Source organism: Hylobates moloch, unplaced genomic scaffold (assembly GCF_009828535.3).
Source record: "Hylobates moloch isolate HMO894 unplaced genomic scaffold, HMol_V3 SCAFFOLD_14, whole genome shotgun sequence".
NCBI lineage: Eukaryota > Metazoa > Chordata > Mammalia > Primates > Hylobatidae > Hylobates > Hylobates moloch.
The window spans coordinates 54,336,992-54,363,502 of NW_026652289.1; the positions used below are offsets into that span (position 1 = coordinate 54,336,992).

At 51.8% G+C, this 26,511-nt stretch overlaps 1 protein-coding gene across 3 annotated transcripts in view; it reads right to left on the bottom strand.

The window, feature by feature from the left end:
• Positions 1–26,511, bottom strand: part of CCDC33 (coiled-coil domain containing 33) — a 100,342-nt gene that overhangs the window by 32,737 nt on the left and 41,094 nt on the right. For all 3 annotated transcript variants that reach the window (XM_058427755.1, XM_058427754.1, XM_058427756.1), the window contains exons 7-9: positions 23,019–23,148; positions 21,266–21,336; positions 6,978–7,088 (exon numbers count right to left, since the gene is read on the bottom strand). In XM_058427755.1, coding sequence (XP_058283738.1) covers positions 6,978–7,088; positions 21,266–21,336; positions 23,019–23,148 — 312 coding nt within the window. The remainder of the gene's footprint in view (positions 1–6,977; positions 7,089–21,265; positions 21,337–23,018; positions 23,149–26,511) is intronic.

The following is a 26,511-nucleotide window of genomic DNA, read 5'->3' on the forward strand; positions in this document are numbered from 1 at the left end:
GTAGGGGCAGTGGGAGCACTATGAGTGCAGGGACAGCATGGAGCTGGGCCAGACTGGGCAGGAGGAGTGTGCCCTGTGGATGAGGAAGGCTGACAGGGTAGAGAGTGTGGAAACCACCGGTGGGGCAGACCTGGGGCAGGGGAGGTTTCTGTGCCATGTAGGGTGGCCCGCATCCAGGTTTGCCTAGGACTGTCTTGGTTTAAGCACTGAATACCTCATAGTCTGGAAACCCCTCAGTCCTGGACAGGCAGGGATGGGTGGTCACCGCAGGGCCATGCCAACCGGAAAGAAAGGACCAGGCTCAGGGTGTCTCTGCTACATGGCCAGCCGCCCTTTCTGGGGGGCCTCACCTCTCCCATCTGGTCCTGAGGGGCAGGTAGGGTAGGGTAAGCAGCATGCTGAGATGGAGAAACCAAGGCACATGGTCACCCAGCGTCCCCAGAGCACCTCTCCGCCTGCCTGCGAGGAAAGGGGTCCCTGTGCTGGGAGGCTTGCCTTTCTGAGGACGGAGCCCACCTCTGGCACACTGGGACTTGGGAGAAGCCACAGCTTCCCTGGTCCTCCTTCCTCTCTGCACTCATGACCTGGGGCTGTCTCCACTGAAGTCAACCTACACCTCCAGAGCAGGGTAAGTGGAGTGGGGACAGCTGGGGAAGGGAATTTAGAGAAACTGAGGGATTAAGGCTGAATCATTCTAGGGTCCAGCAGACTCAAAAAAGGAAGAGAAACAAAAGCGGTATGCTCAGAGGGGGCGGGGATGTGGAGGAGACAGGTGGAGGGAGGGGGAAAGGCTTTCAAAGACAGAATGAAAGAAATGAGTTATTCCAGTGTGAGGAGGTTGGAAAAACTCCACTGAATCTTTTAACAACCCTTGTCAATTATTCATCTCCTGGTATGAGGGCCCTCTGGTCTGCCACAAATCTCCTCTGAGCAAGGCAGAAGGAGAGAGAGAAACAGGAGGCAGAGAGAGAGAGAGAAGGAGAGACAGGTGGAGAGAGAGAGGGGGGAGGGAGAAAAAGAGAGAGAGAGAGAGAGAGCAAGAACAGGAGAGACAGGGAGAGACAGGAAGAGGAGGGAAGCAACCCTGTGCTTGAATTTCTGTGCTGGAAACAACACTGAATACACACTTCTTGCATAGTAAATGAGCACATCTGCCTTTCTTTATCCAAAGCATAGCCTGCCTCTTCCAGGAAGACTTCCTTGCCTGCCTCTCCCCCTATCCACCACCTCCCCAACTCTCTCTCATTCACTGAGGGCTCACTAGGTGCGTCCAGGAGTGCTGGGTAAGTGTGGCAGTTAAAAAGCTACATTGTCCCAACCATGCCCTTCCTTTGCCTGTTCATCCCCCACCAAATATTTACTGTGTGCGTACTCTGTGCCACTAATCGTCTCCCTGGGTATGGCTTGCTCCTGTCCACTGGGGAATTCTCAGAGCTGAGGTCCTTGGCCTCTTTGTCCCCATGTCCCTGCCCCAGCTGGACACAGGGCTGGGCACATGGCAGGGTGGAGAGTTCTGGTTTTCTGACAGGCTGGAGGAATGGGGAGTCCAGGCACACACTAGGTATTTCAGAAGCCCTTTGTGGTGGAAGTCGGTCCATCCAGAGGTGGCATGGAGCCCCCTCGCCTTACCTGCTCCCCTGCTGGCATCGGGAGACATGGCCTGGCTCCATGTGAGGTGGGCTCAGGGTGCCCACAGTAGAGGGCAGATGCTCGCAGGTTGTTGACTATTTGGAGAGTTGCCATGTTCAGGATGAACCTTAACACCTCACTCTTCATACTCACTTAAAGGCTTACCTCTTCCCAATGGCTTCCTGAGCTGCTCAGAAGGGAGACAAGGCTTCCTCTACCTCTGCCTGAGGCCCTACACTCGACCCAAGACCATACCCATGGGACCTTGACCTTGGTGGGCCCACCCAGGACCAGAGTTTTGCACCATGTTGACCAAATGGAACTTGAAAGGCCTGCATCAAAACTAAGTGTTCCAAGGTGAGAAGAAATGGTTGGGTTGCAGCTTGGGAATGAGGTAGATCAAGGGCACATCCAGGGGCAGGGAGTCGCAGTGGGCTTAGTGAGCCATGGGGATGGGACGGGCAGGGCTAGGGGCAGCAGGCAGCATCGCACAGAGAGGCATAGACCTCCTCTTCTCCACTCTCATCTATTCCCAAGGTGCTTTTCTCTCCAGAAAATGTTCAATTTCCTATTAAGCTGAAGCAGGATCTGAAGGGAATCAGAGATAAAATTGTTTTTCGGGCTCTGGGGAATGCATGATGAGACTGGATATAGACAAACACACTCCGGAAATCAGAGGAGGCCAAGAGGCTCAGCCGGAGACAACAGCCCAGCATGAGGGAGGCAGTTCTTCATTTGACTACAACACAACCACTGCCATGTCACTGGCACCTGCTGCTCCAGCCCTGGGACCTGCTGACGGCCACCGCTCCCTGGCTGCATGTCCAGGAGCCACACACACTGTGACTGTGCCATTGCTACTCAGTTGTGTCCCAGTGCTACTACTCTATACGTCTGCCCATGTCTTCCACACTGTGCTCCGTACTCATTCCTATGATTGCGCCCTCCTGCAGTGCAGGGCTGTGTGACATGATTCTACGGCTTGGGTCTATTGTTATGCAACAACACTCCACTGCTCCACGGCCATGTTCGATTGCTTGTCACTGTGCCTCACGGTCGCTTGAGTTCATCCACTGCTATGTAATTTTGTTTGGTTGCTATGGAACAGTGACCCATTGCTACACAGCTAGGCTACCTGTGCTTGTCATGGAGCCGTACACTGTTGCTACCCACCCACGTTCTATTGCCTGTAACTGGGATCTACCGGCCACCTGAACATGTGTGTCTGGGTCCTGCCATGATCCTTCTGGGCCCTGGCCAGTGGGTAGGAGCTGGGGCTGGGGGCTGGGTCTCTAGGCCCCAACTAGGGCAAAGTGTCAGAGGTAGAAATAGCCAGCCTGGTAAATCTGAGGAGAGTGAGAGAGTGCGAGCGAGAAGGCGAGTGAGAGAGGCAGTGAGAGAGAGAAATGATGAGTTGGGGGACTGAACCAGGGGTGAGAGGATAAACAAAGACGTAGCCAAGAGTCAGGAATAAGGAGGGACGGGGTGCCTGGAACAGAGTGGGATGGATAAGGGAGAGGGGCATACCCACTGCCCTGGATACTCTGTGAGTCTCTGGGGAACCCGATGGTGCCAGGTCGACTGAGCATGCAGGCCTCTGTAGCGTCCAGTATTTCCTTGGCTGGATGAAAGGCGGCATGAGATTGCCATGTCAGGAAGCCTTGGGCAGGCCCATTCCTGCCCATCCCTGGGCCACCTCATTGCCACCCTTTGTAAAACGAGAAGATCAGTCTAGATACTTTCTAAGGTTCTTTCTAATTCTCTTGCTGTCTAGCCAGGGGTTCTATTCCATTGCCCAACAAGCATTCACCAACATCTGTCTTGGACCAGGCCTGCGCAGGGCTCGGGAGCCCAGAGGTGAGTAAGTCAGTGTGTTCTTTAGTTCGAGGGCTGGATGGTGGTGGCTGAGTGGCCCTAACCCGATAGCAAACCAGGGCTAGCAGCCAGTCCTTAAGGCCTCACCAGGTGTCCAGCAAGAGGGAGGGTAGAGGGACCAGGAACACTCTCTCTGGGTGAATGAGCCACTGATGGGAGTGCTGGGGGTGATGCCCAGGGTGGGCTTGCTTGAGTGAGTTCTCCGTCAAGACCCAGCTCACAACACCTCTGCAGTCTGTGGGTATGGGGTATCACTCAGAGCCTCCCAGAATCCCAGCCTAGCATGCTCAAGAAGCCTAGTTGCTTCTTTCCCCACACCTCTGTCGCTCACAATGGTTACCGTTGCTCAAAAACACCTCCTTCTGGCTGGGCATGGTGGCTCACGTCTGTAATCTCAGCACTTTGGGAGGCTGAGGCAGGTGGATCACCTGAGGCTGGGAGTTCGAGACCAGCCTGACCAACATGGAGAAGCCCCGTCTCTACTGAAAATACAGGGCGGGTGTCGTGGCTCACGCCTGTAATCCCAGCACTTTGGGAGGCCAAGGGGGGCAGATCACAAGGTGAAGAGATAGAGACCATCCTGGCCAACATGGTGAAACCCTGTCTCTACTAAAAATACAAAAATTAGCCGGGCATGGTGGCGCCCGCCTGTAATCCCAGCTACTCAAGAGGCTGAGGAAGAAGAATCGCTTGAACCCGGGAGGCGGAGTTTGCAATGAGCTGAGATTGTACCACTGCACTCCAGCCTGGTGACAGAGTGAGACTCAGTCTCAAAAAAACAAACAAACAAACAAACCAGAAAACACTTCCTCCTAATGGCTAACCTTGACTTCTCAAGCTGCAGTCTGGTCCCATCTCTTTTGGTTTAATTCTTAAGAGAAAATCAAGACTGGCCCGCTACCCATGTTATTCTAATATTCTTTCAGATGTTGAAAACATTGTTTATATTGCCCACCTCTCAGATTCATTCTATATTTAAAGGCCATTTCTTCCTCCACTCTATTTTCTCCTCTCTGCTCCTCCTCCACCATCATCATCACCATCATCACCATCATCATCACCAGCATCATCATCATCATCAAGTTTTGTAAGTACAGTGCAGACTCCAACCCAACCCACCCCAGCAATTTGTGTCTCACTTCCCACAAACAAACCCATGGTATTAAGACATCTGTATCTGGTTTCTCTCAAATAATCCAGACTCTCAGACCTAATGACCTCAGTTCAGACTTTGGATGCTTTACCTAGCAGACTCCAAATGAAGGACTCCCTGCCATGCCCAGTACTAGGATCGGGGCTGGGTATTTCCCCCTCCTTGGTTGTGCTATGTCAGTGCCCAAGTGGCTGATGTGAGTGGCTTGTCCAGCCAGGAGGTGCTTGAGGTTCCTGCTCCCAGAGGTTGTGTGAGTCAGGGGCTGAGGTCTGCATCCTTGGGGGAAGGTGGAGGCTTAGCTTGGGGAGGGCAGAGGGTTGGCTGGTTGCCACCCCCGGGCAGCTGAGCAGGAGAGGTTGCTCTGAGCCCTCCACAGGGCTGAGACCAGAGAGGGATGCCTTCTTTCTCCTCCCTTCCCGTGTGCCTTTCCCTGTGACAGCACCTTCCCTTTTCTTTCTTTCCTGGCCTGTTTTTTCTTTTATTTTGTTTTTCTCTTGAGACAGGGTCTTGCTCTGTCACCCAAGCTGGAGTACAGTGGCACGGTCATAGCTCATTGCAACCTTGACCTCCCAGGCTCAAGTGATCCTCCTGCCTCAGGTTCCTGAGTAGCTGAGACTACAGACATCACCAACATGTCCAGCTAATTTTTTGAATTTTTTGTGGAGACAGTATTTCACTATGTTACCAGGGCTGGTCTCAAACTTCTGGGCTCAAGCGATCCTCCCACCTCGGCCTGCCCAAGTGGTGACATTACAGATGCAGGCCATGCACCTGGCCTCTCTTTCCTTTACTACCTCTGCTTAGAGGCACAAGAAGGGGGAACCACGTGGCCAGGATGTGGAAAGGGCAGGAGCAAGTGGTTTATTCATGCTGCCCCAAATCTCCAAAGACAGGGTTTCTTTATTTTCAGTGCAGTTTATGGCTGAGCTGGATGTTGATCCCAAGGGCTGTTTCCCCAAGGGCCAGAGGTGACAGGAGGAAATGGTAAAGATGGCCCATGAGTGCTGTGGTGCCTGAGCAGGACAGCCCTGTTCCAGGAGGGGCAGGGGTGCTCAAGTGGAAGAACCCTGGGCATGCCCAGCAGAGAGCCAGCCTTCCTATTTGTCCAATGGGACATGTTCCAGAAAGGTGCAGAAGTGCCAGGGGAAGATGAGGAGGCTGTTGGTGGAGGAGGTCAGGTCCTGGGAGGAGGATGGCTTGAACTTCCCTATGGACTGGTGGCCTTGTCTGGGGCCTTTTCTCAAGATCTTCCAGAGCAGCTTTCCCCATGGGACCCACTGTGGAAGAAGGGAGGAAGCCACCCAATAATTCAGCCATGGTTACTGGGTGGCACCTCCCTGGACTGTCTCTTTGGTAGCCCATTCTTTAGCTCTCTGCATCAAGGGCTGAAACCCAGCACTGACTCCTCAGCAAATTAGGATGTCACTTTGGCCACCTCCACCAGCCCTTCCTGAGCATCTGCTCAACCGGCAACAGGAAGACACAGCAGCTCCCATGATCAAGGACACAGACTCGTCACCAAAATTGGTGTCTTCTTTTATTATTATTATTATTTTTTGAGATGGAGTTTTGCTCTTGTTGCCCAGGCTGGAGTGCAATGGCGCAATCTTGGCTCACTGCAACCTCCACCTCCTGGGTTCAAGTGATTCTCCTGCCTCAGCCTCCTGAGTAGCTGGAATTACAGCCATGCATCACCACACCCGGCTAATTTTGTATTTTTTTAGTAGAGACGAGGTTTCTCCATGTTGGTCAGGCTGGTCTCAAACTCCCGACCTCAGGTGATCCGCCCGCCTTGGCTTCCCAAAGAGCTGAGATTAAAGGCGTGAGCCACTGTGCCCAGCCGGTGTCCTCTTTTTTTGAGCCCCAGTTTCTCCTGTTACAAGCTAAAACGAATCTCTTAAAGGTGCTTCCCACTACCCAGTGGCCACGCACCTCAGGAAGTTCTGAGCTGATGTCTACACACGTAAATGGAACCCTGGCTTACAAGTATTGCATGGGTTTGTTTTGAAAGAAATTACACGGGAGTTCCACTCAAAAGGTGAAGAGACCCTGCAAATGAAGAAGCCACAGCGCCCAGCAGTTTGACTTTGGGGTAACTCACATGCAGAGTGTGCCTAAGGGGAGGGAGGTCTACTGGCCACCTGAGGCATGAACCAGTCCTGCAGATGGCAGTCAAGTCCCCTTCCCATGGCCTCATCACTGCCCCAGCCCTTCCCACCTGGGGAGAGACATTCACTGTGTCACGGGACATCTCAGGCACCAGAGGTTCCTCCTCTGCTTCCCGTGGAGTGGACATGCTCAAGTCCATTGTGGAGCTCACTGTGGCCTTGGACCAGGACTCTTGGATGGTTCCCAGCTTCTCATCTAGAATCTTGGGGTCCAAGGTAGGAAGAGCCTTGCTGTTGTTTGGTGTCAACGAGTTTTCTGGTCTCTGAGAAGAGAAGGTGCAGAGAAACTTCAGGACAGGCCCCTTCTCTGTGCCCATCTACCATAAGCACACCTTCTACACCCCAAGCCTCTCCTCCTCATGGCTCAGGAGGCCCTGCATGGCTGGCCCGTGCACACCTCCTACCATCTGCCCCTTGCTCACTGGGCCCCAAATACATGGCCCTTGCTGTTCCTCCAAGCCAAGCTCGCTCCTGCCTCAGGGCCTTGGCATTTGCTGTTCTCTTCCTGGAGGTCCTCAGGGATCCTTACGCGGCTGTCTCCTTCTTATCATTCAAGTCTCAGCCCAGATGTGATCTGCTCAGAGGGTCCCTACCCTTTGAGATAGAGGCCCACTCTATCTAAAGTAATCCCACTTCCAATATACTCTCTATTCATTTATCCCATTTTACTGGGTTCATAGCACTTACTCTACCAGAAAATTTAAAAATGCATTTACTTCTTAACTGTACCTTCCTTCTGCAAATGCCCATGCTAGGATGTGAGTCCCATGTCAGCAAGGAACCTTGTCTATCCCTAGTGTCTGGCTCATTGTAGGCACTCAATACATTTTTGGTGGAAGAATAAATGAATTATGCCATCTCTGACACCCACACTTGGTGCAGTAACAACAGCTTCTAAAATCCTACACTCTTTTGACACCCTTTGCTATGTAGACCTATTTTCCACTTCATCTCCTCTATCATCCTTCAAACTTACCACCCATTAAGCAGAGAGTCTCTCCTCTCTGTATATTCTGATGACCCTTTGTCTCCCTCCATGTTCTTTTCCTGTTCTCCTCCTTCTCCCTTGGCAGGGTTATCACTCTCATGTGTCTAAAGTCTGATGCCACTCAAATACCAGCACCCCCACCGCCCAAGGACGCCTTGATGTCTCAGCTTACACTGACTTGTAGGTTTTCTGGGTTCTTCTGGTCTAGCAGTTGGCTGTCTGTGCTTTCACGTTGCTCTCTAATTCCAGACTTGCCTGCTATTTTTGTTTTTCTTTTTTTTTTTTTTTTTTTTGAGACAGAGTCTCGCTGTCTCGCCCGGGCTGGAGTGCCATGATATCGGTTCACTGCAACCTCCACCTCCCGGGTTCAAGTAATTCTCCTGCCTTAGCCTCCTGAGTAGCTGGGACTACAGGCATCTGCCACCACAGCTGGCTAATTTTTTGTATTTTTAGTAGAGATGGGGTTTCACCATATTGGCCAGGCTGGTCTCGAACTCCTGACCTTGTGATCCCCCCGCCTCGGCCTCCTATAGTGCTGGGATTACAGGCATGAGCCACTGTGCCTGGCTGCTATTTTTGTTTTTTTTTAATAAAATTTTAAGTTCCTTCGGCTTAGGGACATGTCTGTGCTCCCTTCGGGGAAGGGTTACTTTAAAGCCCTGTTGGAAATTCATGGTTATCTCTAAAACATACTCATTGTTCAAAGAATCATGCAGTCCTAGGGTTTTCAGGGACCTCAAAAGTGAGCCAGTTCCACTCTGCACCAGCTGTTGGAATCCTCTCTTGGCTGCATAGCAGACAAATTATTCCACTGTCTGGAGTCTTGTGCTAGAAATAAATAGAGCAATGGGCACGCTGCCAACCAGTACAGATGCGCTCTGAGTTAGAGGTGCCCAGGTGTTTGACCCTGAACAACCAGAGAGGGAATGAGTGCAGGTGGGCCTCTTTTTAAGTGGTTCTTCTATAGGAAAGTCCATGCATACTAATTCAATGAATTGAGACAAGGACCCTTCACTTTACCACTGAAATTCTTTAAGTAATTATTCCTTTATGCCCCTTTCAAATAAAATTTGCTGTGCAGAAATTCATTAATGCGAAGACGTTTCTGGCCGTGTCTATAGAGTAAGGGACAGTCACATAAGTACACAGAGGCATTTGGCTAAGTCTGGGCTCTATATCCCCCAACTCCCCATCAAATGGGTGCAAAATAGACAATGCCAAAGAGAAGGCAGCTATAACAAGACTCTTGGAATGGGAAGAGTGGGACACTGGGGGACCCCGAGACTGACTTTGGCAGGCCACCTACTGCACTTCATGACCAAGACTCCTGGGCCTGTTTTGTCTGTGGGCATGAGGCTTGGCTCTCTCTCCCACCTGGTCCTCTCAGTAGCTATGGCTCACAGATGGCAGGCTTCACTTGGAGGCTCCCCACTAACATGAAGACACCCAGGGTAGCATCTGAGTCAGATGGTTTAGTGTTTTCTGGCCATGTGTTTTAGACAGGAAAAAGTACCACATCTGTCTCCTTCTCAGAACAGCTGAACACTAGATTGACTGCAGAGGAAGAGCTACAAAATGCATATTGGATGGATGGATGAATGGGTGGGTGGATGAATGGATGGATGAATGCAGGAGAGAATGAAGGAAAGCATAAATACAGGGCAAAGACCACCTTCCCATAGACCAGGTGGCCCCTGGGGCTGCGGAGAGATGCTGATTCAGGCCCTATAATGACATTTCTGCTCATTTCCAGGCAGAAAGCCAATCTCCATGCCCTGGATTTCATAGACTACCATCTAATCCAGTTAGGAGAGGAAGTAGAAGTAATGAAATCAAGGGAGAGGTCTCCAGAGGTGCCCCCATCAGTACTGAAAGCAGGGACAATTGCAAGGGAGTTCCCTCCCCCACAGCCTGTCTCCCTGACATCCACTCAGTGTGGCCCCAGCACCAGATGGGTCAATGCAATAACCCAGAGCTGACATTTACTGAGCCCCTGGTCAGAGCTGGGCACTCACCAGGTACTTTTATGTGGATTCTGAAATTTACCATGTATAATCCATTTAATTTCATCATAAAGTTAAAATAAAGGTGAGAACAACCCCTTAGTCCAGACCAGTGCCTTTACCCCATCAATCTCTTATGGGGTGAGGTGGGGGTGGGCTCTGGGAAGGAGGGCAGGCAAGGCAGAGTACCTATGGACTTTAGTGTATCCTGCCCATCCCTGCTCCAGCCGCCCTTCCTGTAGTGCCTGCCAGGCTCAGTGATTCTGTCCTGTTCTACCCTGGGGCTGGCACTGGCTAGGATCTGCTCCCATGGCTGCTCCATGCCTGTACCTCCCCACCCTGCAGGTCTCTGCCCACCTTCCCATTCCCCTGTCCCATTCAACTTTGCCAGGATCCATCCTCGGCTGGGATTTGGAGGCAAGGTGGAGAGGTAACTTTTATAGTGAAATCTTTAGACCTCCAAACAGCACAGATCCTGCAGGGCACATCAGAGGGAATTGCTTTTGTCATGTGAGGTGAGGGGCACCAAGAGACCCATCATGTCCAAATTCTCCCTAATAGTTCTCCTTCTTTAGGGTCAGCATTGCCTCTCCAGACTCCACAGCTTCAATCAGCTCACATTTGGGGAAGGAAATTATGTCCTCACCCCCTTGCTTCTCAAGGAAGGGAGCTTGTCTGAGACCATAGAGAGGGCCAGGCTGCTTGAGACCATAGAAAGAGCCAACCCATAGGAGATGGTGAATCAGGGTGGAGGATGGGAAGAGCCTTGGAAACTAACTCCTCCCAAGACTAACTCCTCCTAATCAAGCCCAGCCTTGCCTCGCTCTCCTTTCCTCCAGGTAAGGTGGGGGCTGCTGGCCTACCCCACAAGCCTACTTATTTGCTTCTGTATTTGACAAGCCTTGCCCTGCCTGCCGGGGCAGCTTGGGGCTGACAAGTGGCCCCTTTCCCTGTGGCTTCGTGGCTGCAGCACATCCTGGTTCATTAAGACTATAATTGGAGATTGACTTTGAAAGCTCAAAGAGATGCATGGCCACGCACTAGCTCAGACCCAGCACTCAGCTCACTGCTCCCTGTGTTGTTGCAGCTGCCCACACCACACGTGAGTGCCATGGTTGGGGAGAAAACACCCCTTCCTCACTCCTCCTGGCACTCACTGTTGCTAGCAGAGTTGGGTCTGTTGAGACAGACCAGGCCAATGGCATCACAGGCTTGAGGCTTCTTAGGTCACCTGTCTCCCTCCTCCCCACAACATCCTCTGCCTTCCTCCTACCCATTCCATCCCCTAGATCCCCAATCATGCAAAATGCAACAGTTCCAGCCTGCCCTGCAATTACAGACTAGCCAGGCTGCAGCTGCTGTCCTTGGTGCTGAAAGTGCCCGCCTTCCGGCCTGCCTGCCTCTCGCCCCGCCCTGAGCCTTCTTGCTGGAGCGCACATGCTCTTAATTCAATTAGCTGGCCCTGAACCCTCCCCAGGGGGCCTGAAGCGGAAACTGACAAATTCTGTTTAACAAAGACATTTGTCCCTCGCCCCGCCGGCTTTGGGCTCTGCCCGCCTGTATCCCGCTCATTAGGTATCTAACAAAGTGAGTCCCAAGAAATCTGCTTCCAATCGCTAGTAATTCAGGAGGCCTGATGCAATTTTCTCCCTGATAAGGGTGTCTCGCCCACTGGCAAGCGCCGTAATGAGCCCTGTGCAGCAGCTCCCCGATCAGTCACTGCTTTGTCATTTCCTGTGGCTGCAGTTGTAGGTTCTTATCTCTTCAGCTGTAGGCGAAGCTCAGACAACAGGCCCCTCCAAGAGGGCTTGCTGCCTCCCCTGCATATAGCGAGCCTCATTTATGGCATCCTGCGTGCTCTTGCAGCTGCAGTGGGATTTGAAGCTCCGAGTCCGTCTCCCAGCCAAGAAGGGCCCCAGTGTTAATCCTTGGTGGGGCCATGATTCATTTGCCAGAAAGTGGTGTTAGAGGGTTAATCCCAAAGCAAGTTGTGAGGCCAGAGGAGGGGAGCCACTGACAAGAATTTTTTAAAATTCTGTTGGGGATTTTAGTATGAAAGTCCTGCCTGTGGCTCAGTGGTTTGACTGTGGGCTCACTCTTGTTACCCTGAAACCTGGCTTTCTGAATTTAATTTTTTCCCTTGGGTTTCCCCTATTCTCATGCAGAGAGGCCTTTCCAACACAGATGAGATCACATCCTACTGCTGCTCCAAGACTTTTCTTAGTTTCCTACCACTTTATGATAAAGCCCTCACCCTGCACCCTAGCACCCAGGTCCTCTACAATCTAGACTTCATCTAGCTTTCTAGTCTCATTGCCCATTACAGTTCTCATATGTCATGTGCTCCAGACACTGTCATACCTACATGCCTTTGCACATGGGGGTCCCTTTGCCTGCAGCACCCTTGCTTTGCCAATTTCCAACCCACTATTTGGAACAGAGCTCAAACCATGACTTTCTGTGATGCTTCCCCTGACCTCTGCATACTCAATGCACCAATCTCAACCAGGACCCTTAGTAAGATGGGTGGTAGTGATCTGTTGGGGTGCTTTACTGCTTGGCACAGGTTAGAAATCTAATAAATGGCTTTGGGAGGCCAAGGCAGGTGGATCATGAGTTTGAGACCAGCCTGGCCAACATGGTGAAACCCCATCTCTACTTAAAATACAAAAATTAGCTGGGCGTGGTGGCGGGCACCTGTAAATCTCAGCTACTGGGGAGACTAAGGCAGGAGAATCGTTTGAACCCAGGAGGCAGAGGTTGAAGTGAGCCAAGATCATGCTATTGTGCTCCAGCGTGGGCAACAGGTCAGGACTCCATCTCAAAAAAAAAAAAAGAAAAGAAAAGAAAAAAAAGAAAAAGAAACCTAATAAATGGTTAATGAATGAATGACTTTGGCTGGGCCAGAGATACATCTTGGCTGAAGGGACTGAAGGGAGGCCTATGCTAAGGTGGTTGGTTTTTGAGAAGGGGGGAGTCCCAAGACCAACTCCCATTTTCTGAGTTTTGTCTAGAAGCTTCTGCCATGTCTCTCTCTATTCCTTCCCTCCCCCTTCTTCAATCTACCAATTATGCACTGGGCTCACAGGGAGAGCAGAGCAAGGGAAGGGAGTGTCCAATGTCCAGTTTCCTCAGTCATCTCTGCGTTCTGACTTAATACACTCCATCTGCAGCTGGGAGCTGTAGGCTCACATTCTCAAGGCAACACTGGGTTCTGTGGTTGGTGAGGCATTTAAAAAAATAAACTGAGACAGGCTCTCACTCTGTTGACCAGGCTGGGGTGTAGTGGCACCATCTCAGCTCACTGCAGCCTCAACCTCCCAGGTTCAAGCAATACTCCTGCCTCAGCGCCCCCAAGTAGCTAGGACTACAGGTGCACAACACCGTGCCTGGCTAATTTTTGCATTTTTAGTAGAGATGGGGTTTTGCCATGTTGCCCGGGTTGGTCTCAAACTCCTGAGCTCAAGTGATCTGCCCACATTGGCCTCCCAAAGTGTTGGGATTATGGGCATGAGCCACTATACCCAGCCTGGTGAGGCATTTGAGATGAGCTAAAGCAGGTCTTCTGAATGACTAGCAATTGGAAGCAGTATGCCTCTCTGTCCAGCCCTTCCCACTCTGGCTTGGGAGCTCCTAGGCTCCACAGCCCCCAACTCAGGGCAGGGTACATTGAGGACTTCAGCAAGTCTGGCTTCTGGAGAGATGGCTGTCTGTCTCTCCCCCCATTTCTTTATTCTCGGGAAATTGCAGCGAGACCAAATGTGGTGCTAGCGATGTTTATCTTCAGCACTTGACAAGGCCTCCTAATGTCCTTATGGATGTGAAGCTGGTGGAGCAGCTGTCATGAGGGGCAGGCACAGAGTGATGGGTTCGCAGGGCTCCACCAACTCCCCTCCCCCAGGAGCCCTGTCCTCATCCCTGATGAGTTCAGCATGTTTGTCAGAAACCTGGGTGAAAGACACTAAGAGATCCCTTTACTGAGCATCTGCAGGACACTGTGCTAGGCACCTGCACATGCTTCCTCATTCAATCTTCACTATGTTCCTGGCTGGTAGGGATTACAATCCCCTTTTATGGATGAGAATAGTGAAACTCAGGATGGCTAAGATCAAATGGAAGATCCAGATTCAAGCCCAGGTCTACAGGCTTACAAGGTGGACATTGCAGCACTTAAAGTGTCTTGGCCACCTCCACAGATGACCTGGAGCTTGGGGTTGGCGGTACAGATGGGACTGTGAGTATGTTGCATGATAAAATCAGGGTCCAGAATGATCTCAAGCTTAGAAGATGGACTGAGATGAAAAAGGTGAAATACCACAGGGGAGAGAAACCCTGTGTAAGTTCAATATAGAACAGCAGGGAGGCAAGATGCAGACATGCTGCCTACTGATGTGCCAGAGTCAGACTCTGGCTCTAAACAGACCCTCACTGCTTTGGTAAATACTCAAATAGAACCAAAGCTAGGCTTCAGCTGCACCAAAGGGGAGAATGTATTCAGAGAGAGGGAGTGATGTTCCTACTTTACCTCTAATGCTGATTGGGCCCCACAGTTTTGGGGGATACTTTAACAGGAATGTTGTCAAGAGGAGACAACCAGCAGGATGAGAATCAGAAACCAAGTGCTACAAGGAGGAAGAGGAAAGAGAGTGGGTTCAGGCTGGAGATGCCATAAATAGTTTGCAAATGTCAGTAGGGCTGACATGGTTATAGGCCCTGACTTCTCTGGAGCTGGCCTCTGGGAGGAAAAGGCAGGGCCAGGGGGAGGAAATTGAAGAGAGACAGAAGGAAGTTTAGAAGGGAGCTAGTAGAGGATGGAGAGGGCATCTGGGTGGTAATGAGTTCTCTGTCATGGGAAGTGACCAAGTAGAGTCTGTCAAACTGTGTGTGTGTGTTCTGGAGGGACCGTTCAGCTCCTTCTTTCTGAAGTGGGCAGCATGGGAGTTGCATGATCACCAAGGGAGGCCAATATTGTCCCCAAGGCAGGGAACACTACAGGGGGATTCAGGCATTGTGGAAAGCAGGTAGGAGCCTCCGTCATGGCAGCGCAGGAGGAGAGGTGGATGGCCAGCCCTGCTCCCACACTGACAGTCCGTGACCTGGGGGCCAGGTTGGCCTTGTGAAAGCACAGACTCTCATGTCTCTCCCACCCCATCCTAAGCTTCCTTTGATGTGTTTGTTTGTTTTCTGTTTTTTGAGACAGTCTTGCTCTGTCGCCCAGGCTGGAGTGCAGTGGCGTGATCTCGGCTCACTGCAACCTCTGCCTCCCAGTAGCTGGGATTACAGGCTACTGCCACCAAGCCCGGTTAATTTTTGTATTTTTAGTAAAGATGGGGTTTCTCCATGTTGGCCAGGCTGGTCTCAAACTCCAGACCTCAGGTGATCCGCCCACCTTGGCCTCCCAAAGTGCTGGGATTACAGGCGTAGACATTTTAATCTCTCCAGAGCCACCGTGCCCAGCTCTAAGTTTCCTTTGGATGGGATGGGAAGAGCTCTACACTGGACCTAGAACCTCAGCAGGTGAGGGAAAGGGCACCTGTGGGCAAGGGGTGGATCTGTCTCCTCTGCCTCCTGCCAAATGACCTGAGGCAGTGAGAGGACAGGAGGACAGAGGCTTTGGGTGTGGGAGGGAGGGCAGTGAGGGATGGTGTGAGATGGTGGCAGGGAAAGGGTCTCTCTCTCTGGATCCATCCTTATGGTAGTGTTTTCAGAGATGGAGTCTTGGGGGTGGGAACAGAACCTTTAGAGGGCAGAACCAGCGGAGGAGATTGCTGTGCTGCCCCGGCACTGGCCCATTCAGGCCGCTGTGCTTGGGGAAGAAATGGAGGGAGGTTTGTGTTGCGGTTTCTCTAAGGACCAGCCCAGAGTGTCAGGTGTGGCTTACAAAAAATCTATAAAAATTCTTCAAAAGCCAGCATGATGCTGCCTGTCCCCTGCCCTCTCCTGTATATTTGCTAAGTGGCCACTTGTCCTCACTCTGGGCTGGTCTCCAGAGAGATCTTTGTAACTAGTCTGAAAAGAAGCCACCAGAGTAGCATCAAAGACTTGCCCCACTCCCTCCCTGTGAGGGGAAGAGGGAGGCGGAAAGTCAGATGGGACCATGGCAGCTGCCCCTCCCCTCAGTCGTGGCAGCAGGTGCCACCGCCACCTCTCCTCAAATGCACCCTCTCTATACTTCCAGGAAGCCAGGGGGTTTCAAGTCATTCCAGCATCTCTGGGGGCTGTGGGCTGAGGAGGGTGTGGCCACCCATCTGAGAGGCCCTACTTCTGCCTGGTGCCCCATCTGGGCAAGGCGATGGATCCCAAATCTTAAACCCAAGAGGAGAAATGTTGCTATATACCCAGATGATGGTATGAACTTGTCCCACCTCATGGGGAGGTGCATTTCCAAGCAGAGAGGCAGGAACCGATGCAGTGAGCACCTACTGTGTGCATGCCAGGCTCCAATCCACAAGGTCAGCCCAGAAAACCTGGGCAGTGTGGGCCTCACTTCAAAGAGGCTGGCTGCAAGCTGGAGGGCACCCAGGATGCTGTGGGATCTCGAAACCAGTTCATTAAGAGAACCAAGCTGCTTTGCCTGGGGAAGTGTAGACTCCCCAGGGACCACATCACACTCTTCAAAGAGAAGAGGCCGAGATCAGATGGGGAATGGAGGAGACCAAAGGTTTATGTGTGTGTGTATGTGGAGTAGCCATAGGCTCATGGAGCTTTTTTTGTTTTGTTTTGTTTTTGAGACAGAGTCTTGCTCTGCTGTCCAGGCTGGAGTGCAGTGGCACGATCTTGGCTCACTGCAACCTCGACCTCCCAGGTTCAAGTTATTCTCCTGCCTCAGCCTCCCAAGTAGCTGGGATTGCAGGTGCCCACCACCACACCCAACTAATTTTTGTATTTTTAGTAGAGACAGGGTTTCACCATGTTGGCCAGGCTGGTCTTGAATTCCTGACCTCGTGATCCGCCTGCCTCGGCCTCCTAAAGTGTTGGGATTATGGGCGTGAGCCACTGCACCCAGCCAAACTCATGGATTTTTAGAGCCTAATGGACCTCAAAGGCCAGTCCCCACTGAATGTGCAATAAAGGGAAGTTTTCTGTGTATGTGTTTTTGTATATGAGTGTACATGTTTTTCTAGTTTTTGTGTGATCTGTGTGTGTTCATATACGTACTCACCTACACACACAAACCATCTTAAAGCGGATCACTTTAAGCAGCAAATGACTAGAGAAGTCCCACCAGAAGGTAAAAAATGAACCCATCACCAACCAACCACCTTCAAGTGCAATATTCCAAGCCAGAGACCACCACCTCTTGCCATTTACTGAGACTGCAGGCTCTGCTATCTAGTCTGCCCTCAAAAGTGTTGGTTGACTATGTGATCTATGTAGGAGGCTTGCTGGGGTTGCCCTGCAGCCTCAGGGGCAAAGCCAGGAGCTTGGGGCAAAGGGAGGGCCCCAGGAGGCAGGTTGAGCTCAATGTGGGGTGGCCATTTCTATCACTCAGCCATGGGAAGGCCTGTTTCTGGAGGTAGTGAGCTCTCTGTCAAGGCAGAGCAGGAGGAGAGACTGGGATGACCACGTGCTCCCAGGGAGATTGCTGTCCAGGGTGGACTGTTGAGAGAGACCACTGCTGTCTCTGCCTATTTGCGAATTTCACCATGCTGGTTCTGAGAGCTCTGAGAATGGGTGATGTGGAAGTGGTGGGTGCGGGGAAGCTGTGTTCGCCAAAATGTCCAATTATCCAGGACAGCTTGTGCCCGAAACTCCTGGACGTGGAGGCTCATGGGAAAGAGCCTATGTCCTCAGGCTGGGGCTAGGCCCAAATAGGGCACGCACATTCATTTCTCCTGAAGCACTTCCGCTCTGTGACAGCATTGACCATGTCTGACCACATGCAAAGAGCTGCCCCTAGGATAGAGTTGTTGACCATGTGAACGAGGGGCCTGAGAGGCCCACTATCACAAGCCTCGGCAGCTGGAGTGTCCACAGGACTCTAAGACCTCCAGGTGTCAGGTGGTGGCTTCTGGACCCATTGTGCAACATTTGATTTAAAGGGTAGAAGAGTTGATGGCCCCAGCCCTGCTGCTGCCTTCCCAAAGTCTAGGATGCAGAGATGAATACCAGGTACCTTCCATGATGAAGTCGCAGGCAACACCTTAGGCGCGACAATAAGGGGGCAGGAACCTGATGTCTTTGTTATAGCAGCTTAGCTCATAACTGTACTCAGCTACCACGCAGAGTCCAAATAGCCCCTTCAAGGACTCCGTATCATGTCACCTTGTTTGAGTTTCCTCAGACCCCTTACCATTAGCTGATATGAATTATTTGTTTATTGTCAGTTCCATACTCCCTGCTAAGAATGCAAGCTTTACAAAGACAGGGCCTGACTGGTTTTTTTTTCTTCTTCTTCGATGTAATATTCCTAAAATCCAGAACAGCAATTGCTCATAGTGGGTGTTTCATAAATGTTTGCAGTTGCATAGAGAACAATGATGGTATTGCAGTGAAGGTGGTGATGAGGGATGGAGAAGGGGATGGGCCCCTTTAGTCTTAGCTGCAACGCCATCTGACCTGTTCATGAATTCTCAACACTTTCCTGCCATCCCTTAGGGAGAAGGATGCCAAAAGGGCTCAGACACTAGAGAGCCATGTCCAAGCCCAATGAAGGTATGAGCTCAAAGCAGAATGAGGTCCGTGGCTGCCAACCCCTCCTTCTCCCATTTCAATCCACAATGGCAGCCAAAATTCCACTTCTTGCCTTGCATACTACCTGACATGCAGTGATTCCTCATCAAATATACATGGAATAAAAGAATAAATGAATGGGTGCTATGGCTGCAAGGACTTCATGGTGAATTTAACCACATTAGCACTTTATACTTAGGCTCCTAAATTGGTCTTCACGATTCTAGAATCAAAGGGAGTCAGTTATTGGCCAATTCTGATAGTTTACCAAGAAATAGTTCCACTACAAAGAGATTTAGCTTCTGTGTGTGCCACTGCAGGTGTGAAAACATCTGTGTGTCAGTTTGCATATATGTGAGAGAGTGTACATATGCATTAAGAGTGTGTGTCCTTCGGGCTGGCCGTGGTGGCTCACGCTTGTAATCCCAGCACTCTGGGAGGCCGAGGCAGGCGGATCACGAGGTCAGGAGATTGAGACCACGGTGAAACCCTGTCTCTACTAAAAAATACAAAAAAATTAGCCAGGCGTGGTGGCGCGTGCCTGTAGTCCCAGCTACTCGGAGAGGCTGAGGCAGGAGAATGGCGTGAACCCGGGAGGCGGAGCTTGCAGTGAGCTGAGATTGCGCCACTGCACTCCAGCCTGGGGCAACAGAGCAAGACTCCGTCTCAAAAAAAAAAAAAAAAAGAGTGTGCGTCCTTCTTGCCAAGGTATGTGCGCACACATCTGTGTGTCTGTGACTTTGTGTAGATATTCACACATGATTAATGAGAGCGTATATGTAGAGTGTGTGTGTGTGTGTGTGTGTGTGTGTGTGTGTGTGTGTGTGTGTGAATTCTTGGCAGCAGAATCTGAATTTCTGCTAGTACTATTTTCTTGGTACACACCCAATCCCGATCCCCTTTCTTTTCCTTTCTTCTCAGAAATCCATTACTAAAAGGTTTTTTACCCGCCTCCAGGGGGAGGGGGTTGGGGGAAGGAGACGCTAAAATCACAAGGCCCAGATCAAAACACTCAGCAGCTAAATGAATTCGGCAGCATTTTCCCGCATGACTTGGAGGGATAATTTAGTGAGGCCGCCAGCTGGAAGGAAAGGGATTAATTCTGCACTTAGCACAGCTCCAGTGAATAATTCATTACTGGAGACCTTTGTGCCCAGCCCCTGGGCAATGAGGAAACTGTTCTGCCCACCTGCCTGTTGCCTGCCTGGGCCCACTAGTCAGTCCCCTGACCAGGGGCTCCTGATGCTCCTTTTAGTCCCAGGATACACATGCCCAGTGGAAGGGGCAGGAGGCAGAGGGAAGTGGGGAGGGGCTGGCAGTGGCCAGTGGCCACAGGCAGACTCTATATCTTGGGAAGAGGCCCTGGAGGGTTGGGCTCCAAACTGGGAAATTTGTGACCTTTTTCTCCAAGATTCTGGTGCCTCTTTCTTGGGGTTTGTTGCTTCTACCCTTGAGAGGGCAATCCTGAACACCTATAGCAGGAAGTGCTAATGGGGTCTCAGGCCCTCTCCAGAGGCCTTGTAAAGGCACTTTCAGGCTGGTACCAGCCCAGATATACTCCTCATGCCCCATACCATAGGATTCCCTGTGTTCTTCATGAGTGAGGTCACAGAGCCAAGTGCTACCCCAGAGCTGGTGGATATTTTTCCTGCATGGGAAGAAGGCAGGAGTGGGCCGGCACGGACATTAGTCCCTGCAAACACTTTCTGGGTTCATGGTCCTAAACTACCCACATCCCAGCACCATTGAGAGGAAAGGGGGAAAGTCCAGCCGGTGCCTGGCATGTGCACTGCAGCCAAATGAGCAGGGTGTAAACTAGGCTGAGACCGGGTGTAGCTAGCTAGAGGGATCGAGGCTCATCCAGCAGGCAGGGCTCAGTCCTGGGTGTCTTCACATTTGGACCAACCCAGCTGTGGTAGACAGAATTCCAAAAACAGGCCTCCAAGATTTTACACCCTCATTCTTGGAACCCGTGAATATGATGACTGATCACTCCTGGGATTATGTTTGTTATATGGCACCGCTGACTTTAAGATAGGAAGATGATTAGAGTGGCCTAAACTTATCACACCAGCCCCTCTAAAATCCCTCTAAAAGCACCTCTAAAAGTTTTCTGTGGCTGCTGACAGAAGAGGAAGTCAGAGTTTTGAGGTGTGACGGGGACTGGACATGCCTGCTGGCTTAAGATGAATGGGGCCATTGTGAGGGGGCCTGTGGGCATCCTTCATGAGCTGAGAGCCGCCCCGGCTGACAGGCTGCAAGGAGACCAGGATGTGAGTCTGGCACTGCAAGGAACTGGATTGTGGCAGCTACCTGAATGAATTTGGAAGCAGATTCTTCCCCAGAACCCCCAGAAAGGAATGCGACCCTGCCAACATCTTGATTCCAGCCACCCTGTGTCCTGGGACCTACCTATAGAAGTGTCAGCTAATAAATGGGCATTGTTTTAAGCTGCTAAGTTGGTTATAAAGCAATAGAAAGCTGATATCCTAGCTCACCCTTGCAGAAACTTGATCCCAGTGAGCCAGACTTGGCTTGGGCTTGGTCAGAGGCTGACTCCCAGGTCTGGGTGGCCCACTGCTCACAACTCTCCTCTTCCTAATCCCAGCTCTCTCTATGTTTTTCTGGAGTCTCAAATCACCCTTAGACGTTTCCATCCAAAGTAGTAGTCCCATCCTCCCGGAAGTCCCTGAACAAAGCCAGCAATTGTGAAGGAAGTTGGATCTCACTGACATGTGCCTGCTGGCCCTGACCCTCCCCTGGCCCACAGCCTTACCTCAGAGGAAAGCAGCTGGAAGGAGTGATCCACTGTGGGGGCCTCACCTTGATAGTTTTCAGGCTGGTGTCCTGGGGAGGAAAAGGGAGCACTCAGACCACGCTGGCCAGGGCAGCTTCCGCCTCTGCCCCACCTACTGTTCCGGATTTCTCTGGAAGGTGTCACCTGGGGACTGTACCCAGGAGGGTGGGAGGGAGGTGAGAGCTGGCCTCCTGCTTCTGCCTCCGCAAACTGCCTCCACACCACCCCTTCTAAACCCCTCTAGAGACCTGTCTGTCACTACCAGGCTCATCTGACAGAGAGATTCTCATTCTTTGAGGTCTATTATGTCAGGATGGCCAGAAGTATTTTAGGAGAAATGGTGGCATAGGAATAGAGAATGATGGTAACGATATTCATTCTTGTTGAGAACTTATTCTAAGTGCTTTCCATGGGTTTTCTCATGAAATCTCACAGCAACCCTATGAAAAAAGTGCTATTGCCATGTACCCATTTTATAGGCAAGGAAACTGAGGCATTGACACTTTCAGTAGTTTTCCCATGGTCATGTTAGCTGGTATGTGGTGGAACCAGAATGTGGACCCAGACAGTCTGGCTCTAGAGCCTGAGCTCTGAACTCTCTTGTTATACACAGAGATTGTGTACTTGGCATGCTGCTCCTGTGTTACAGACGAGGACTCTCGTGGTTCAGTAATGTGCCTGAATTTCCACAGTGAGGATTTGAACTGTGGTTGAAATCAGGGTCTGGCTGGCTGAAAGCCTGAGCTCTTGCACTGTCTCACAGGGTCACCCTGTACTTGTCTCCCAAGTTGCTCAGGGGCAATTTCTCTGGCTTGGTTCGTCATAGTCCCAGAGGCAAGACTGGCTTCTGGGGTTCCAGGGAGCTCCTCACTCCTAGACTGGGTGGCTTCCCTGGTGGGTGCCTTGACAGAAGCTTCTGGAGAAGCCAAATTCTCCTATGGAGGCGTGGTAAGGTGGGACAGGGTGAGGCAGGGTGGGGCCAGGTGGGCATGCCAGGGGCCCAGTTCAGGGCAGGGGGCTCACCATGATGGGGAGCCGCTCCACGTGAAGCCCATCCAAGCCTTTCCCTGTCAGCATCTTCCGGTACAAACGGCTCTTTAGCGGCAACACAGAGACGCCCAGGGGCTGGTCGAGGGTCCACGGCTGGCAGCCTTTCACTGTGGGGGAGGGATCAACTGGGGCTCCTGCCACAGCCCCCACCTTGGCCCCATCCTTTAATACTTGGCATCTAGTCCTCCTGTCTCCCGCCACCTGCTTTCCTGCCTCCCGGCCTTTCCCTGTACATACATTCTCTTCTCATCTTCAGGGCTTTGTGAACTCCAAAGCCAACTCTAAACGTACTCCGTGTGTCTGGGAATTTATATACATCAGCCTCATCTCTGCCCTTTGGGGGCTTCAATCCCACAGTGCAGAAGACTGTGGATCAGCTGGTCTCTGAAGCCCATCTCCCTCACCCCTCTCTGTGAGTTCCGAGGGCTCCAGCCCTCCCCCATCACTGATGGGTGCAATAAAACAAAGCTTGAGGCTAAGACCTAGTATGGGACAGGCCCACGTGTCCTGGCCTGTGGACAAGGAATGCAGCCAATCCCCCCACTCTGTACTAGGAAGCTGCCTGGGCACCTGGGAACCATCCATCCCTGTGGGAGGCAGAAGTGGGATGGTCTGAACACCCTTTCATAATACAAATCTCCTGAGGCATGGCCGCCCTGGCGAGGCACCAGGGGTCACCTACTTGAAGTTGAGGAGTAGTACTCCAGCACCAGGGCTGTGTCTTCTGAGAAGTTGGTAGCTCCATCTTGGCCTTGGAAGAGGAAGGACTGATTCCATAGGGGCTGCTCCGGGGGTCCCCCAGGCTTGGACAGCTGGAGGGAGCGGGTAGGAGCAGATGGTGGTGGCCACAGCTTCTCCCAAATCAAGGCATACTCAGATATTTGGTTGTGTGTATCTATATTTGTCACAAATGCTTCTCCCAATTATAAAAGCAAGCTGGCTGGGCGTGGTGGCTCACACCTGTAATCCCAGCACTTTGGGAGGCCAAGGCAAGTGGATCACTTGAGATCAGGAGTTCAAGACCAGCCTGGCCAACATGGCAAAACCCCGTCTCTACTAAAAATACAAAAATTAGCTAGGCGTGGTGGGGGACTCCTGTAATCCCAGCTACCCGGGAGGCTGAGGCAGGAGAACTGCTTGAACCCGGGGGGGCAGAGGTTGGAGTGAGCTGAGATCGCGCCACTGTACTCCAGCCTGGGTGACAGAGTGAAACTCTGTCTCTAAATAAATAAATAAGTGCAACACACACGTAATAAATACATTTAGGAAAATGCAGAAAAAAAGGAAGAAGAAAAACACCTCTTGTGTTCCTACGATAAACACAACAATTCATAAAACTGTGCTTCTTCCTAGTTTTTTTCTATGTATATTTTGTGTATAATCACCATTCTAGCATCCTGCCTTTTTCATTTGCCAGTAAAACCTAAGCGTATCCAAAGTCACAGAAAACTCGTTACCCATGACTTGAGTGACTTCAGGATATTCTGTCATGTCCAAGTGCCCTGATTTCTTCCTTCCCATTTTTCCCTATAATCACACTGCATTGAATGTTCTCTGCTACATATCTTCGTGTCGCAAGTTACCTCCTTAGTACAACTACCTAAAATGGAATTGCTGGGTTATAGGACATGTGTATTTTAGGACACCTCATTCATTATTGGTAAACTGTTTTCCTAAAGTGTTGCACCCGTGTTCACACCCATGGCTGGTGGTGTCACAGATGCCAAGTTAGACATGACCTCTGTCTGTGTCACCAGCCCCTCTCTTTCCCACAGTTTCCCCAGCCCCTTGCAGAGGCCAAGACATCTCTGCAGACTACAGAGCCTCCGTGTGCCCGCAGTGTGCGCCAGTGGGCACTCGGGGGACTTGATGGCACCCTAGGCCAGCAGTTAGGGCACACACATGGGTATGATTTAAACAATGAAACAAGACAGTATTGACTATAGCACTGCCCAATAAGAGAGCTATATGAAATATTCCCATGGGTAGTCAGAAAAGCCTCCTTAAAGGAAGCAGAACCAGAGAAAGGCTCTGAAGGAAGGTCTGGCTGGGTGAAGAGAGGGAAAAAGGTCTTCAAGATGGGAAAACAGCACAAGCAAAAATGTGGAGTGGCACTGAGCACACTCTGTGCAGAGGATGCCTGGAATGAGGAGAGACTCCAGGGGGCAGCCCGGCATCTGCCAAGGCCAGAAGGTGGGAGATGGGAGATGGCCACTGGCCTGTAACTCCCAGCAGGCAGCCCTGCAGGGCCCCAGCACAGGGCGGGGCTGTGGGTTGTTGCCACAGACCCACCAAGTGGCTGCTTTGCCTCTGTTCCTCAGCCAGGTGCTGTCAGCAACAGTAGCAGCAGCTCCCACCTCCTGCTCCCCCGCAGGAATCGGTCATTGCTCGAAAAGGTCAGCACAAATGCACTGCGGCTCCAGGAGTTATTGATGCAGGATCATGAAATATCAGCCTAGGTCCACTCCCCCACAGTGGCAGGGTGCTGATGACAGTCACACTAATGGGCCTGGTTTGTCCAGGCCCAGCCCGAGGCTCAGCTGTGTCCGCCCCTGCCCCTGGGGAGATGGGCTGTAATCACTTCAGGGCTAGGGTGCCCTGGACACCTGAACAGAGACTGCAGTGACGGGAGCATCCCACTTCTTATGGGAGCTTGGCCAACAGGTCCGGTGAGAGAAATTGCTTCTGAGTTCTATGGGGCTTGGGAGTGACCTTTCAAGATTGATCCCCAAACCACGTCCCTCCCAGAGCCACCCCATTCTCCTGGGTGCAGGAAAACTGTCTGCCAGGCATTGGGGCACCTGTGACTCAGTCCCCTGCTGCCCATACCTTGCTGCTACCCTGGAAGAGGGTTATTTAGTAGATGCCAGCTGCCCTTTCTGTGACCTATTCATGTGTCTAAATGGAGCCTATGAAGCCAGAGGTGGTGAGTGGCTGCCTGCCCAATAAGGAACAGCCCTTTCCCTGAGTAGTTTGCCAGGGCAAGTCACCTAGGAAAGATCCCTTCAGACCTAGGATTGGGGAGGGAGGATCAGCCTCTCTTGTGCATGTGCAGGCGGGAGTGGTGGGAACTCAAAGTTAGAAGACCTGCAGTCTGATGCCAGAGCCCTGGTGAGGGTGCTGTGGCTGATGTGTGTGCAGGGTGGGGGCGGGGAGAGGCAGGCATTGCCTGCAGATGCTAATGGGAAGGGCCACAGAGGTAGTGGAATTACGGAATGTCATTAACTCTCAGCTGTGATCTTCAGAAAAGCCATTAACCCCCAGCCATGGAGGCAGACCTGCTTCCCCTGGGGACAGAGCCTTCATTCCATGGCCCCTCCACGCCCGCCGCCTCATTTCCCCTGGGCCCACCCACATCCACCTCTGCCTGCTCTGCCCAGCCATAGTGGCCGCCATCTGGAGGAGTAGCTGCTGGGAGCAGATGCTGGGCTGGGGTCTCTAGGGAGCTAGGATCCCTTGGCTCTGGGCCTGGGTCTTTCTCAACCTTGCCGTGTGGCATTCAAGTCCCTTCTCCTCTTTGGGACCTACTTTTCCCATCATCCCATGGGGATATGCCTCAAATTCCTCACTGCGAAAGCCTGTTGTAAGGTTAAAGGAGACAATGGATGTTTTGCTATTAAGATGAAAGTTCAACTTCACTGAACTCAGCAAGTGTTGACTCTTGTGGGGCTTCTCCATGCCAGATGCCTGCGGGGTGCTGCTAGAGAGCCAGACTCCGCCCCCGACCCTGTAGCCCACCATCATCCAGGAGGATAGGGGACAGACAGACAGACACACACACACACACACACACACAAACATGTAGAGTCCTAAGCAAGCTGTGGTTGTGGGAGCCAGGATGTGCGAAGAGAAAGCCATGACTTCTGACCTCATTCCTCAGGGAGGACCTGAAGGACAAGGGCAGTAGGTAAGGAAGAGGAAGGCCATTCCAGGCTGTGAGTGCAGCAGCGGTGGAGGCTGGAGGTGGGAAGGGGCAGCGTGGGTGTGGAGAACAGCAAGCCGTCCAGTGGGGCTGCAGAATGCCTGTATGAGCTGGAGCCATAAGCTAGGAGGCTGGAGGGCACAGGGCCTGTGGACCTGGCTGAGAGTGGGACTTTGCCTTGTCGCGATAGCAACGGGGGGCCCAGGGGAAGGGCTAGGCAGGGGATGCCCTGGCTGCTTCTCAGAGAATGGAT